The 16,976-nt window shown below is 38.4% G+C and overlaps 1 protein-coding gene across 1 annotated transcript in view; it reads right to left on the bottom strand.

The window, feature by feature from the left end:
• Window positions 1-16,976, bottom strand: part of LOC126484214 (molybdenum cofactor biosynthesis protein 1-like) — an 81,029-nt gene that overhangs the window by 47,902 nt on the left and 16,151 nt on the right. The window contains exons 3-4 of the mRNA XM_050107628.1: window positions 15,216-15,471; window positions 1,185-1,409 (exon numbers count right to left, since the gene is read on the bottom strand). Of these exons, the coding sequence (XP_049963585.1) occupies window positions 1,185-1,409; window positions 15,216-15,471 (481 nt within the window). The remainder of the gene's footprint in view (window positions 1-1,184; window positions 1,410-15,215; window positions 15,472-16,976) is intronic.

Here is a 16,976-nt window from a genome sequence, read left to right as displayed (position 1 = left end):
TCTTTCTGTGGGGAAAGTTGAAGGATATTTGCTATCGTGATCCACCGACAATGCCTGACAACATGCGTCAGTACATTATCAATGCATGTGCGAACATTACGGAAGGCAAACTACTCAGTGTTGAGAGGAATGTCATTACACGTATTGCCAAAGGCATTGAGGTTGACAGACATCATTTTGATCATTTATTGCATTAATGTGGTATTCACAGGTAATCACGCCGTAACAGCATGCGTTCTCAGAAATGATAAGTTCACAAAGGTACATGTATCACATTGGAACAACCGAAATAAAATGTTCAAATGTACCTAGGTTCTGTATTTTAATTTAAAAAACCTACCTGTTACCAACTGTTCGTCTAAAATTATGAGACATATGTTTGTGACTTTTACAGTGCCATCTATCACAAACTGAAAAAAGTGGTCCAACTAAAACATTCATATTTCTTTATGTATTACACGAATATGTAATAAAAAATGGGGTTCCTATTTTAAAAAACACAGTTGATATCAGTTTGAGCTATGGCAGCGCCTTATAGCAGGCCAACCATTGCGCCAGCTGGTTTCCCCCTTCGAGCTAGACAAATTTCGTTCTTTGTAGTTTTTTCGTTTGACACTTATTTCGTGAGATATTTGGCCCGGTCACGATCAATGGACTACCCTGTATATAAAAAATTACCGATTTTATTAGGTCTTGAAGTAATGCATGTAAAAATTTTAACATTTTCAACTGGTGTAGATTATATTTTAGAAAATAAAATAAAATACTTCTCACGCAAGTTTATAAGTAATATACATATCATTTTATTTGGAAAATGGCAAATTTTATAATCAGCTAAAAACCCGAAAAAGTGAAAAAGAATGTTTTCCCCTTCTAACTTCCCTTAAAGTTATGGAAATGTGTAAGCTTTCGGAGCCAGTGGCTTCTTCTTCTGGCAGAAACAATAAGGGGAAGGAAAAGGGAAGAAAGAAAAGGATTGTCAAGGTTTAGGAAATGGGGAGAGTTGCAGAAAAGCTGCAGAGAAACCCAGGCCAGGACAGACTTACTGAATGGGATGAGAAATATGTAACTAAACCAGTCCATCTCTCATACCACCAGCAGATGTGAAGTATTCTTGTGATTGGTAGTAAGTCATAAACATTAAATTATTTTCAATGTATGTTCATACGTAATACTGCACGTACCTTTGAGGTATCATTGGGCCCATTGGGAAGAGGATCAAAATTAGGCCACTGCTTTCTAATTATTTGGAGCATTTCACAAAATGAGACCATCTTCCCATCATTCCATTTGTTGCCGCTGAAAGGCATGTACTCGATAAATCTTACATCAACATTTTTCTCTTTTGTTAACTCCACAAAACTGCACACTTCATTTTCATTAAAACCTCGCATTACAACACAATTTATCTGTGGAAGAAAGACACCATTAAAAACTTGGTATCAGATAAAGCATGGTTTAAACAGAGTTTGAAAGACTTTTTGATAGATAACTCATCCTACTCTATAGATGAATATCTTAACAGTGGCTGTTAGGCCAGCTTAAATAAGAATGTCTGTTAGATTTCAGTTCTGAGAGCACTTTGCCATAACAGTCAAGATTATGTACTTTTTGTTTGATAAATTTATTAATAGTGCATAACGATGTTTCAGTCTGACAGCGTATCAATTCTGAAAATATTAGCTGTTCCAGTTTGTATTGTATTCACCTAGTTTGACAATCTCCTGACAAATGATCAGGGTATTCAAATGTTTTATATTTTTTATGTTATACTTTCTGGCATGTTACTCACCCATGAGAATCGTCTCATGTTTTGGGTCTTGGAACAAAAGCTGAATCTAATCTAATCTAACCTACAAAATAATGGTTCTACAAGTCTGTTGTTATATTTGTATACCTCACTGATTCTGTTAAATTAATCTTTTTCTCTCTTTTTAGAGAATGTCTGAATTTATCTTAGCATGCCAAGCTGTTAACCTTCTTAACAATTTATGAAAATTAAACTACATACATCTCCAATCTTTTTCCCCACTCCAACGCACACATCTTTTGCTGAAGGTATTATTTTAACTATTACATGAAACTGTGCTGCCATTTGTGAAACAAAGTTGAAAGTGTTCTCAAGATAAAAGGTCTTCACAAAAGGAGCATTTAGTATCTGTGCAGGTGGTAATACTGACAGCCATCATATAAACAAGCCCAAATGGTAGAACATCCTGCTTTACACATACACGCAATGGCAGAAAAAAGGAAAAGAGCACACCTTTCATTCAAGCATTGAATATATAAACTGATGAGACAAAACACTATGACCTCCTGTTTGATAATGTGTTTGTCCACTGTTGGAACACAATACAGCAGTGATTTTGTGTGGGACAAGTTCAACAAATTTCAGGTATGTTCCCAGCATTATGTGAGGTATGTTCCCAGCATTATGCAGCACCGCATGTCTAAGCACAGGTCATGTAATTCCCATAAATTGCAGATCAGTGGTTTCTGGGTGCAGAACTGGTATCTGATAGCATTGCAGATGTATTCCATCAGATTCAGAAGGGGTGAATTTGATTCTGGCCTCGTGACACTGAAAGTCATATTGTTGAAACATGTCACCTTCATTAGGGACAGGGTGCGGACAGTGCACAATAATGTTCACACAGAACAAAGCTGTTATGGAGCCTTCAGTTACTACCACAGGACCCATAGAAGACCAGGTGAATGTCCTCCATAGCATAATATTGCTCCCACTGGCCTAAGTCTGTAGCAAAGTGCACCTTTCAAGCACCAATTCACTCTGTTGACAGTGTATGTGCACAAAACCGTCACGCAGGTGTAATGCGAAACTCGAATGATTCAACCAGATGACACATTTCTATTGATTCACTGCCCAATCTCAATGCTCCTGAGCCACAGAAATTGTAATTCAACTGTGTTGTCAACATGGGAACATACAGGGGTTGTCTGCAGCAGAGCCCTATGTTTAACAATGTGCAATGGATGGTGTGCTCTGAAATACTCGTGCTTCCACCAGCACTGTGTAGCTTCCTCAGCTGAATGTCATCTTTTTCAAAGGAACCATCCCAGAATTTGTCTTAAATCATTTAGGGAAATCAAGGAAAACCCAAATTTTGGTGGCCCGATGGGACTCGGGTCCGTTGTCCTCTCGAAGGCAAGTCCACTGTTTGACCACTGTGGTGGCATGACCTAGTCTTAATTAAGCCAGAAAATCTTGGGAAATGCTGACAGATTTAAGATATAACAATTTAAAGCAATCCTTTCATGAATTTCACTACAATTTTCTGCTCTTTTGAAAAACAATTTCTTTTGACTGTTTTGATGTTGTTTAGTATGTTTAAATAATGATGGCAGTCTCTATAAAAGGGCAGTTCGGCTTTTAAGTTTAGTTATACTGTTTTAAACTACATCCTTCATCTATTTGTCCACCCAGAAGTGCTATAGGATGTAACTTGAAGACTATGGTGAGGTGGTGGGGGACAGTCATGTGTTGAGGAGGAGGTGCTGCCAGAAATGAAGTGTGTGAGGTGACGATATTGACACTGCATACAGGGAGAATAAAAATACTCTATTCCATATTCATTCACAATCTACGTCTGCCCCCATATGGTTTTACTTTTCTCCAATAAGAAAAAAGAAATTGTCAGTAACTGTCTCTATAAGGTCTTAAAAGGAAACAAACAATAGAAAATCTAGGCTGGAATAATGACCATATTATAAAAAAGATACATTGCTATTCACTGTACACAGGAAATGTTAGGTCACAGACAAGCACAACAAAAAGACTACTAAACACGTAAGCATTCGATCAGAAAGTCTTCTTCGTAAGTGGACAAAACACACACACACACACACACACACACACACACACACACACATATGACTGTTGTTTCTCCCATGATGCGCAGTTGCTCCCAGTCTGGCCCTAGCAGCCAGAGACCGTGGTCATGTATGTGTGATCTGCATTTGCGCGCATGTGTGTGTGTGTGTGTGTGAGTGTGTGTGTGTGTGTGTGTGTGTGTGTGTGTGTGTGTGAGTGTGTGTGTGCGTGTGTGTGTGGGAAGGGGGGGGGGGGGGGGAGGTTTGCACCAAAAGCTTACGTGTTTAATGGGTGGTGTATTTTTTTTTTTTTTTTCCCCCTGCCTGCAACACAACATCTACACTATACAGTGAGTGCCAATCTATCCTTTTCATAATACTGTCGTTACCACCTTGCCAAGAGGCATATTGTGGAGTAATCCGAAGGGCTCTACTAATTTGTACAAGAGGAAGGAGAGCACAATCTCAATGTAAGTTTTTAGAAAACTGGTATGTGCATTACTTCTGCAAACCTTTCAGAAAGGACACAGTATGCACTTCATCCAGCAAGATGAGTAATAAACAATATTAGCAATACTGCATCAAACTTGTTCACTTTCATCTTTGGATTAAACATTCGATTTCAGAGAGTACAGAATTTGGCAGAATCAAATTTTGGGGATATGTGGAACTGGGACAACGGCATATTTTTTACCCATTCACAAACTAAGCACTGCTGATTGCTACTTTTATTGTGTCTGCTGCTGCAATGCATATATGAAACTGTAAGTGCAGCATCTATGATGGAATAAAATGTTATACAAATGAAACAAACAGGCACAGTGAAATAGAGTAGTATGGCTCATCATTTCGGTCTCACAGATTAGCAGGTGTTGACTTGAAAGATAATACTTAAGAAGTTGAATCCAAAGGAGAGGATGTACCGTATTTACTCAAATGTAAGCCGCATTTTTTCTGGTTTTTGTAATCCAAAAAACCGCCTGCAGCTTAGAATCGAGTGCAAAGCAAGTGGAAGTTCTGAAAAATGTCGGTAGGTGCTGCCACAACTAACTTTTGCCGTCGAATATATGTAGCCCTACACAGGCATGCTTCGTAGGCACAAAGATAAATACTTGCGCCAAAACCTCTGCGTCAGTAAATAAATTAAAAAAAAAAGGTGGAAGACGATTTTCATACATTATCCAACGAAGTAAATATAAATTCCGTATTGTTCATCTTCGAATGTAGCAGAACTTCAATGTATTACGAAAATCCGACTGGCAAGACTGTTTCGGATGTTTGTCAATATGGCCAACTCTATGTTCTGAATTTTTTCCTACCTGTGAGAAGAGATGGTTGCTTATAGGAACCTGATGAAATGTGAATCACATGCAGTATTCTCTTCATCATAAGAGTAATACGAATATAAACATGTTGCCACGTATTCTTTCGTGTTTGCTGCTATCTTATTTAAATCCTGTCTGCCTAATAAACTACGAAACTAGAGTGAGACAACAGCAAATGTGGAAGAATATACGTATCATGTCATGTTTATATTCGTATTATTCTTATGCCTAATAGTGATACAGTCAGAACTGAAGCACGGCAACTGACTAGATTTTTAAATCTAAGATGACTCTAATTTCTGTGCAGAATTTGATGTACTAAAGAAGCGGCCGCAAAGATTTTCAAACGGAGATAAATTTTCGCCTAACTCTCGTTCAGAACATGTTCTATCATACACAGTCTATTATTTGGTTCTTGTTGATCATTATCAAAGAAAGCAGCAGTGTAAGTAACAACAAATAGTCTCTTGCCATTGTTTCGCTAATGAGATGATTTCCCTCTCTTTTTTTTTTTTTTTTTTTTTTTTTTTTTTAAATTGTAGGCGGTGGTAGCGTGCATAAAAGCAAGACATGCCGTGAGCGACGACAGGCCGCAAACACGCACTATCAGAATGCGACAAACAATGCATGACACAGTACAGTAATGTATTTTCAGCTTAGAGTGACATAAACGCCTATAACAAGGAAAACGGCACTTATCAGATCAAAGCAAAATAAGCAATTGATTCAAACCAGACGAAGCACGTGAAAAAGGAAGGGTACCAGTATAAATACGGACGGAGGGCCTGACGCATAGCAAAGGCTACCTGGTAAAGCTTAAGTGCTAAGCTTACGACTCAAACCAAACTACTGTAGCTGTATCGTCATTCATTCGACCTAAATTGTGTCTCATATTACAATGGACCGACTTTGTTTCGATTTGGAGGTGCAGCCTAAAACTTTTCTCTGCCCTTGAACTTCGAGTCTCAAATTTCAGGTGCGGCTTAGATTCGGGAATTTTTTTTTTTTTTTCCTGTCTTTATTTCGAGTCTCATTTTTCAGGTTTGAGTGCAGCTTAGATTTGAGTAAATACGGTAGGTGGTATTTCACCTAATTCTGACTATGAAATAAAACAAAGTATGGCAGGGAGCTCTGACGAATCAAAGAGCAGCGATGAAGATTCTGATGAATAGTAAAGTATGAGTTAAGAAATAAGATGCTACTGAGATCGTAAATTTTTGTTGTGTTGATGAATCTGTTAACAAACATATTCAAAAATGCACTGAAACATTGGCACATGTAGTGTTGGGAGGTGATAAACTGTCATTACGGTTAGAGGAGCTACGTATTTCTTGCTGTTCTACTCCTACATGACACCGTATCTGAAGGTACAGAATGAATCTTCACTGGCTAGAGAAATGAGTAACACAATTTTACAAGTCTCTGCTGTCATGTAATCTCTTCAGGGAAATCATGACTGTACTAAGATTCGGTTTGTGGTTGACAAGGTCAGAGTCATTAAGAAATGCAAGGCAGCTACCATGTCAGTCCTAGAAGAGAGAGACGTAGCAAACTGTCAAAGCATGTACATTCCCGGTCCATATGTTTGTGGTGATGTAATAACCAAGTAATACTGAAGTGTGATCCAAGTCACACAAATATGGCTTTAATAATAACCTCCGAACAATATGCCTCTAAGGACTCAACAAGGCACAGAACACTGATGTGCACATTACAAACTAGAATCACACAGAGAATCAGTCAGCACTGTTCCACACTAATATATGTGCGAGTCACCAGCAGATGGCATGGCAGCGACCGCGCCACACGCTTGGCTCCCAGAGACAGAATCCAGCAGCCAGCCTGCAATGATCAGTGGGTGACCAATTTAAAGACGCATGTACGGCAACACCACTCTCGGTGCACTCACACTGACATGTACTAGTAGCACGATACAGCAGTGATGAGCAGTAGTATCCCTCCTGTCTTGCGCGCCTTTTATCTGGCTCTACAATTTACTTTCCTTGACCCACACAAATGCCTGATCCTCCTAATTCAATTTGCTCTGCAGACTATTTAAAATTCACAAAGAAAAAGGAGCCAAAATTGCACTTTGTGTGCCAGTTACTTTCCAATACATTGCCACCAGCTGATCTTATTTAAGAATACTCAACTTTCGTAGCCATACTTACAGCACATCCTTTGCTTCCTGGCCTAAATCCAAGTTAACTACCAGCCCCCCTGCCCCCCCCCCCACACACACACACGCCCCTGCCCCACCCCTCCCCCCCCCCCCCTCTCCTCCCTTCCCAATCAGCTAGTTGTGTGCTGTTATCTCACGTCACACCCTAGTCTATGAGTGCCCAGCTGTCTGTCGCCTGACCCCTCTACCTGCACCCCTAGATAGCCCACAGATGGCTCCCCACTCTCCCACGAGCCACTAAATGCTGCCCTCCAAACCCCTCCCATCTCTCTCCATCCCTCACATTGCCTCAACCCACCCCATCCTACCCCACTCTAAAGCCCCACCTCACTCCAGAACACTCACCATGGGCCAGTAAAGAGCTGGCAGTTGAGCGACCACAACATAAGGAGACATGCATGTGCATGTGAGTGAGTGTGTGTGTGTGTGTGTGTGTGTGTGTGTGTGTGTGTGTGTGTGTGCACGCGCGCGCATGTTTTCCCTACAGCTAGAAAAAGAAAGTGCATTCTGGAAGCTCGCCAAGCAACGTACCTTTTAGCTTGGAAGGTAGAAGACGAGGTACTGGTGGAAGTAAAGCTGTGAGTACGGGTCGTGAGTCATGCATGGATAGCTCAGATGGTAGAGCACTTGCCCACAAAAGGCAAAGGTCCCAAGTTTGACTCTTAGTCCGGCACACACTTTTAATCTGCCACGAAGTTTCATATCAGTGCACACTCCACTGCACAGTGAAAATCTCATTCTACAAACCTTTTGTTTGTGTGCCTATCAATGAGACAGTGCTTCTGCCTTTTGGTGAGCCATCTGCTTTATTCCTAAATAATTCGTAATTTTCAACAGAAACTTTCCGTACGTTATTATTGCATCCTACATTACAATATGCAATTTCCACAATATGTGGTCATCTGTGAATATAATGGGGGTAACAACTGTAGGAGACCAAAAACTGACTGCAGTAAACAAGTTCAAGTTATTGTACGCTGTAGTAGTTACGCAGAGGTGAAGAGGGTCACACAGGATAGGCTAGCATGGGCAACTCCATGAAACCAATCTTCAGATGGAAGATCACAACAATAAAAACATTTGATTCAGCATACACCAGACTCCAAACAGCGTACACAACCTGTATGCTCAGAAACACAGAAAATCATATTGGTTCCATCAGCAGGAAACTTCAACCCGTAATTGTTATGGAACACTGCGGCGATTTTGTTCATTAATAAAACCCAAAACTGGGGAGTAATAAGAAAGTATTGTTGTAACTTCTTATCAACCTCATTACCAAAATACATATTAAGAAGACTGGTAAATTTTTATTTTAAAGGGGTCACTCCAAAGCGCCACGAAAGTATTTGAGCAATGTATAAAATTAGAGAATCGGTGCACAATATTGAAAGCCTATCTACATTATCTATATCTGCATGACTAGTCTGTAATTCACAATTGAATGCTGGCAGAGGGTTCAGAGAACCACCCTCAACCTATTTATCTACCATTCCACTCCCCTACAGCATTTGAGGAAAAACAAACACTTCAATACTTCCGTACAAGCTCTGATTTCTCTTATTTCATTACAATGATCATTTCTCCCTATGTAAGAGGGCTCTAACAAAATATTTTCACATTCGGAGGAGAAAGTTGATGATTGAAATTTTAAGAACCTGCTCCAGCAAAATGCTTTTGCTTTAATGACTGCCACCCCAATTCACATGTGATATCTGTGGCATGCACTTTCCTGTTTCCCAATAATACAAAATGAGCTGCCTTTCTTTGAACTTTTAAATGATGTCCTCTGTCAGTCCTATCTGGTAAGGATCCCACACCATGCAGAATACTCCAAAAGAGGACAGACAAGTATAGTTGTAGATAGTCTCTTTAGTAATCCTAATCTTCTAAATGTTTTACTATTAAATCACAGTATTTTGTTTGCTTTGCCACCGCATTATCTATGCGAGCATTCCAATTTAAGTTATTTGTAAATGTAATTCCTAAGTATTCAGTAGACTTCACAGCCTTTAGATCTGTGTGAATTATCATGTAAACAAAATTTAGTAGATGCCTTTTACTACTCGTGCAGATGACATAAAAATTTTTATTTAAGGTCAGTTACCACTTTTTGCATCATATGGATAGGTAGCCTAAATCATTTTGCAGTTCATTTTGATCATCTGATCACTTTACAAGACAGTAAATGATTTGCGAGACTGTAAATGATAGCATCATCTAAGAGGACTGCTCAGATTCTCTCTTAAATTGTTAATGTAGATCGGCAACAGCAGGTGCTCTATAACACTTCCTTGAGGAATGTCAGATATCACTTCTGTTTTACTTGACGATTTTCCATCAATAGCTATGAACTGTGACCTTTCTGACAGGAAACCACACATCCAGTTGTACAACTCAGACAATACTCCATAGGCACACAATATGATTAGAAAATGCTTGTGAGGAACTGTTTCAAAAAGTCTTCTGGAAATCTACAAATATGGAATCAATTTGAGATCCCCAGTCGACAGCACTTATTACTTTGTGTGACTAAAGAGCTAGCTGTGTTTTAAAAGGTCGATATTTCTGAATCTATCTTAGCTATTTATCAATGAATCATTACCTTTGAGATAATTCAAAATATTCAAACACAATATATGTTCCAAAATCCTAATGCAAATCAACTTTAGTGATATGAGTCTGTTATTTAGTAGATTACTCCTGTTTTCTTTCTTGAGCATTGGTGTGACCTGAGCAACTTTTAAGTCTCTAGGTATGGATCTTTATCAAATGAGCGGCTATATATGATTTCTAATGGAGCTATTGTATCAACATTCTCTGAAAGAAACATAAATGGTTTATGACACTGAGGAGAGCTACTACTAAGTTACTCACAGTTGCAGTTGTTCTTGATTTGAATACTGCAATATTTACTTTGTTGTCTTTGGTGAAGAAATTTCAGAAATCCGTGTTTAGTAACTCTGCTTTAGTAGCACTGTCATCAGTAACATTACCACAGCTATTGCGCAGTGAAGGTATTGGTTGTGTCTTGCCATTGGTGTACTATACATTCAACCAGAAACTCTTTGGATTTTCTTCCAGATTTCAAAACGAAGTTTCACTATGGGAATTATTAAACACATCTTCCACTGAAACCCACCCTAAGTTTCGAGCTTCAGTAAAACATCGCTAATCTTAGAGATTTTGCATTCTTTTAAATTTTGACATGCTTTTTTTCATTGCTTCTGCAGCTGAGTTTTGACATATTTTGTGCACCACCCTTTTAATTTATTTGGTATCCATTCAATTTATTTGGTATATATCTCTTAATTGATGTCGATACTATTTCTCTGAATTTAAACCATCTCTGGTCTACACTTACATAGTCAGACTTGAAGGAGTAGAGACTTAGTAGAGACCGTCACCTTGGAAGGCATCAAGTTAATTTTTATCTGCTTTCTCATTAAATGCCCTATTGTGTACGGCTGAAAATTAATAGAGATAAGGCAAACAGAATGTGCAAAGTAAGTGGAAATTACTCGTCTCTTCCCCGATTACAGTGCAATAGAAGATACTACAAGATGTTGACAGATTGCCATATCTCGGTAGCATTATATGTAATAATGAGGTCACAGATGCAGAAATCACCAGCAGAACTGGAAAATCAGTCCATATGGCAATTAGGTCTGTAATATGTCAACAAAGCTTTGCCTGTACTCCTTTATTGTTTATATTTGTGAGACTTGGAAAATGTCATTAAAATCAGCACACAGTCTCCATATTTTTCACCAACAATGCTAGAGATGAATTCTGAAGATGTTAACCCGACCAAGTTACAAACGATGTAGTGCTGAGAATACGAGGTCTACACAGCCTGCACAAAATTATTGTTGAAAGAAGACTGAAGATTGCAGGTTATGTTCTACACATGTAAGGTGGAAGAATCCCAAAATCAACACTGTTGTGGAAATCAATGGACTGATACAGATGTACAGGAAGACCTTTTAACACCTGGAACTTTTGCAATGAATCTTCAATGCATGGACACAAACTTGGAGGAAGGTGAGAACTTGGCAGCTGATCGAGTGAACTAGTGGAAACCAGTTCCTTGTATGGTACACAGCAAATCTGAGTAAGTTAGTAAGTAAGTAAGTAAAGTAAGTACAACTGGGGATTTTGCAAAACTGTTGGATGATCGATATTATTGTCTAGATTTGACACTGTTGGACTTCTACCTTTTCCTTGATGTGTATTCTTCAAATTGTGAGTTTTATGAGAAAGCTGATAGGTACTTACCAATCAACCTTCCCTCACATGAACTGACATTGTCTCTTTATAAATTCTACTGTGCTAACAATTATCTATTGAGAATCCTCGACTAGGTCTCCACAGCTCAAATGAGCCAGTTCCTTTAAATTTCTGTCTTTGGCTATAATTGTCTTCCAAGTATGGTGACACAACATCCTGTCATGAAACTTTTGCCTTTACATTTGTTTACTTTTCTGGACACTGCCTTTTTCTGCACTGTGCACCAAATACACTATGTGAGTAACGCCCAAGCTCCAACAACCAATTGTGAACTGTAAACAGTTGTACACTCTACCAGGGCACATAACAAACAATTAACATTTGTTTTTTAGTGTTCTAAGCTGTGAGGTCATCAGCGGACAAATAATTTAGTACCTATTCCTAGGCAGCCGGAGTGGCCATGCGGTTCTAGGCGCTACAGTCTGGAACCGAGTGACCGCTACGTTCGCAGGTTCGAATCCTGCCTCGGGCATGGATGTGTGTGATGTCTTTAGGTTAGTTAGGTTTAATTAGTTCTAAGTTCTAGGCGACTGATGACCTCAGAAGTTAAGTTGCATAGTGCTCAGAGCCATTTGAACCTATTCCTGACGTGCAGTTGTTTGGAACAACGACTGACATGATCCAAAATATTACTTTCTTTTATTATAGCTTCACTTTTATTTTGTCTAATGATTACTAATTTCAGTATCAAATTCCATCATCAAGCCACTATATGATCAGAAAGCATAGTGTATCATTAAAATATTGTTTAATAAACAGATTACCATTATATCATCATTCCTTAAAGTAATGTCCAAACTGGAAGGACAGATGATTAATTTTGAGTATATACAAAAGTCAGAGTACTGAACCGGATATGAAAGAAGGAAAACCAGAAGGGCAGTGAGAGACGGGTGCCTTCTATCACCTTACTTCCTTAATATGTTCATCAAGGAAGTAATAACAACAACAAAGAAAAGATGACAAGAATCAAAAGGTAATTTCTGGAATACTCCAAGGAAATGTGATAGGGCCATTACATTTACAATGTATATAAATGATCCAGTAGAAAGTGTCAGAGGCTCCTTAATATTGTTCACAGGTATTACACTTGTCCATAAGAAAGTGTCAACAACAGAAGACAGTATCAATTTGCACAATGACCTGCAAAGGATTGGTGAATGATGCAGGCTCTGGCAGTTGACCCTGCACATAAATAAATGTAACATATCACACACACACACACACACACACACACACACACACACACACACACACACACACACACACACACACACAGGAAAAGAAATCCAATACTGTACAACTACACTATTAATGACAAATTGCTGGAAACAGAATCTACCATAAAATATCTAGAAGTAACTATTCAGAGCAACCTTAAAGTGGAATGATCACACAAAACAGCAATAGAAAAGCAGATGCCAGACTAACATCCACAGGAAGAATCTTAAGTGAATGTAAATTACCCCTGTGTCCTTACCCAGTACGACTGACAGAAGAGAGAAAGAAGATCCAATGAAGTGCGGAGTGTTTTGTCACAGAATCATTTAGTCACTGTGAGATCATTACAGAGATGCTCAGCAACTCCAGCGGTAGATGCCATAAGAGAGCAGTTGTGCATCACGGAAAGATTTACTACCCATGTTTCGAGAGAGTAGTTTCCGAGAAGAGTCTGACAACATAATAGTTTCTCTCATATACAATTCACGAAATGATCACGAGAAGAAAATTTGAGAAGTTAGAGATAATACAGAAGCGTACTGACAGTCATTCTTCCCAAACACTGTTCACAAGTGGAACAAGGCAGAGGGGGTCAGTTGGTGGCATGAGACGTACCCCCTGTCACACACAGTTAGGTGGTTTTTGGAGCATGATGTCGATATGGAAATTTAATTGCATGCATATACACTGCAGATTGACGACATCACAATAGTAAATCAGAGTAGGAACTAAATAAAATGTTTCAGGCCTTAAATCAAGAAATGGTAAAACTAAAGCTAAAAATGAATACAAAGAAGACAAAAGTTATGGCTACAAACAAGAAAGGAGGTGGAGGCAGGACTGACACAAGAACAGGCAATGAGCAACTCAAGAAAGGAACTGAAATTCACTATCTCAGTAGCATTTTGCAAGAAAACAATCAATATTTCAAGGCATTCAAGAAAAGAATAGCACAGGTGAAGAGCTCCTTCCAAAATAAGAAGAAGCTGCAACTGAATAAACATATCAGCTCCCACATTAAGAAAATATTTGTAAAGACCTTTGTGTGGAGTGTTCTGACACACAGATGCAAAATCTGTACATTAGAAAAGCCAAAGGAAGCTCACCTCAAACCTGCTGAAATGTGGTTCTGGAGGAGAAGTACAAGAACTAGCTGCATTGACAGAAAAATTAAAGGAAATAGGAGAGAAGAAGGAACCACTGAAAGTTATAGGCCAGAGCAAAGCAAAATACACTGGACACTTAACTGGAGATGATAATCTTTTAAAAAACATTTCGGAAGGCAAGATCATAGGTAAGAAAACAAGGGGATGACTGAGAACATCCTACTTAAACAATATGATCAATGAATGGGATTTTCTTCACACATGGAGATGAAAACAACTGCTGAAGAGAGGAAGCTGTGGCTGCAGAGACAAGGTTTAACCTTTTGGAAGAGTAAGGACAAACTAATACAAAATATGATTCTGCATGGCAGCTACATATGGAATAAATGACAACTTCTTGTGTGCATTCATCAAGTCACTTACCCCAGTAGGTGTCTTATCTACTAAAAGTAAAGGTCACTGTTGTGCTTTCAATAGATGTGAACTGCACCCTGAAAATGGTATGTCTAGTTTGCAGTTGTACAGAAGCTTTTTATTTTGCAAAATGGTTCAAATGGCTCTAAGCACTATGGGACTTAACATCTGAGGTCATCAGTCCCCCAGACTTAGAAGTACTTAAACCTAACTATCCTAAGGACATCCCTGCCTGAGGCAGGATTCGAACCTGCGACCGTAGCAGCAGCATGGTTCCGGACTGAAGTGCCTAGAACCGCTCGGCCACAGTGGTCAGCTTTTATTTTGCAAAGAAATTTTTGATAATAAGATGAACTGATGCTGGTACTCGCTACTGAAACCAGTAGTACTTAGACACAACAAAAGTGTGACTACAGAATTAAGAATAATTTTTCCAAACAATTGAGTATTTTTTTCAAAACAACACCACAATAGAGGAAACTTATTTTAAACTAAAGACACAAAAGAAAAAAAGAGAAACTGTAAAGATCTTGAGTCTCATAAGACTCTCTTGGGAGGAAAATATAAGATATTTAATTGGTAAACTTGCAAGGCATACTTTTTTATGTTGTATAAACTACGAAACTGTTAGCATCTTCAGCTAAAATTTACTTCTTCTGTCTTAATATACCTTCCTTCACTTTCAGCTGCAGTGTGGAGACAGGGGTGAGGGTGGGAGCGGGGATGGAGTCGAGGGCGAGGGCGTACTGCTTTAAAATGGTGATTCTTGTATTGATATTCTTAACAACAGATTTATATCTCTTGCTTATGAAAGTCTGCATGCGATGACAGCTGCACTAGTAATACCTTCACAGGGTCGTATTCAAGTTGCAAGGCTAGATCTATGCCAGCCATGGCACGCTCCCAGCCTTTCCTCCTCGTGATCTGGTTGTAGCATTGGGACTGCAGGGTGTCTAAGCAGATGTTCAGACCGTCAAGCCCTGCCCTCTGTAAGGCAACCAGCTGTCTTGTCAATATGAGGCCATCGGTTGTCATTAAGACACTTTCACGATCTTTTATTTTTTTCAGGGCACCTGTGAAACAGCAAATTATTCTAAACAAACTGAAACAAATAATTTGTAATATTTCTGCTGCATATGAAACAAAACTCCAGTTGATAAATTGAAAATACAAATTCCTTAAAAGTTAACTGTACATTTGCCCTAATACAAAGAGATAAGAAGGGTTAATAAACTGAATTGAAGAATGCAAGTTAAGATAGCAATGAAAAAATAATTAGAGGCATAAGATCACCTACTGAAACAGAGAAATGGGAATCAATATGAACCATTACCACTACTGTCAACTGATTCCATGTCTCCATGCACACTGTATAAACCACTGTGGGTTTGTCCGACAAAGTACATTGTTGTACCACACATTATGGTTTTTCCCCATTCAGTGCTCATGTGGAGTGTGGGAAGAATGATTCTTTAAATGGTTCTGTGCATGCTGTAATTAATCTTGCCTTCATGGCCCCTATAGGAGTGATACATATGCGGTTATTGTATAATCCCTAAATACCTCGCTTAATACATGTTCCTGAAATTTCATAAGTTGGGTTTTGTCATATATTTGGCGTCTATCTTCACTTGTCTGGCATTTCCAATTTTTAGTAGCTTCTTGATGCTCTCCCATGCATCAAATAAATCTATGATCATTCATGCTACACTATTTTGTATACATTCAATGTCTGCCATTACCCTTATTTGTTATGGGTCATACTTAAGCAATATTCTAGAATGGGCCACACAAGTATTTTGTAAGCAATGTCCTCTATCGACTGATTGCATTTTCCAGTATCTTACCAACGAATTGAAGTCTGCATTCTGCTTTGCCTACAAGTGAGTCTATGTCACCATTTCATTTCATCCAGATATTTGTATGAGTTGACCAATTAAAACTGTGATTATTTGATAATGTAGTCATACAATACTGTCTTTTATTTGTTTTGTGATGTGCTCCAATTTACATTTCTGAAAACTTAAACTCAGTTGCCCATCTTTGGACCAATTTGAAATGTTATGATCTGACTCAAATTTGTACAGATCTTTTTCAGGCAATAATTCATTATAGACAACTCTATCATCCAGGAAAAGTATGAGGTTCCTTATAATATCATCTTCCAGAACATTAAGGTACAACATTAATGTAATGGTATAAATTACTATAACTGTATAAATAAGTTTATAAGTGTGTAAAATACATTGAACTATTTGTTACAACAAAACATTGTACTGGTATACTCAGCAAGATGTTAAATCAGCAGATAGCTATATTTTATGTTCAACATTTTGTGTACAGCATATATGCTGGAAAGGATTTATACCCAAATAAAATAAATCTGAAGAAATGGTAGTGTGTCTCTGGAAAAAAAATCCATAAAAACTCATACAGTCCAATTTGCTATTATGTCACTGTTACTGAAATATAATACAAAGTAACTGAATTCGATGAACATTCTCAGAGTGCAATATGCCTCAGAGTGAAATGCACAGTAATGTCAACATTATTTTTCAAGGCTATGTTTGTGAAAATGGATGACAGCAAACCACACATTTTGTTCTC

This window comes from Schistocerca serialis, chromosome 6 (genome assembly GCF_023864345.2).
Source record: "Schistocerca serialis cubense isolate TAMUIC-IGC-003099 chromosome 6, iqSchSeri2.2, whole genome shotgun sequence".
In the NCBI taxonomy this organism is placed as follows: Eukaryota; Metazoa; Arthropoda; class Insecta; order Orthoptera; family Acrididae; genus Schistocerca; species Schistocerca serialis.
This window is presented reverse-complemented; position numbering and strand designations above follow the sequence as displayed.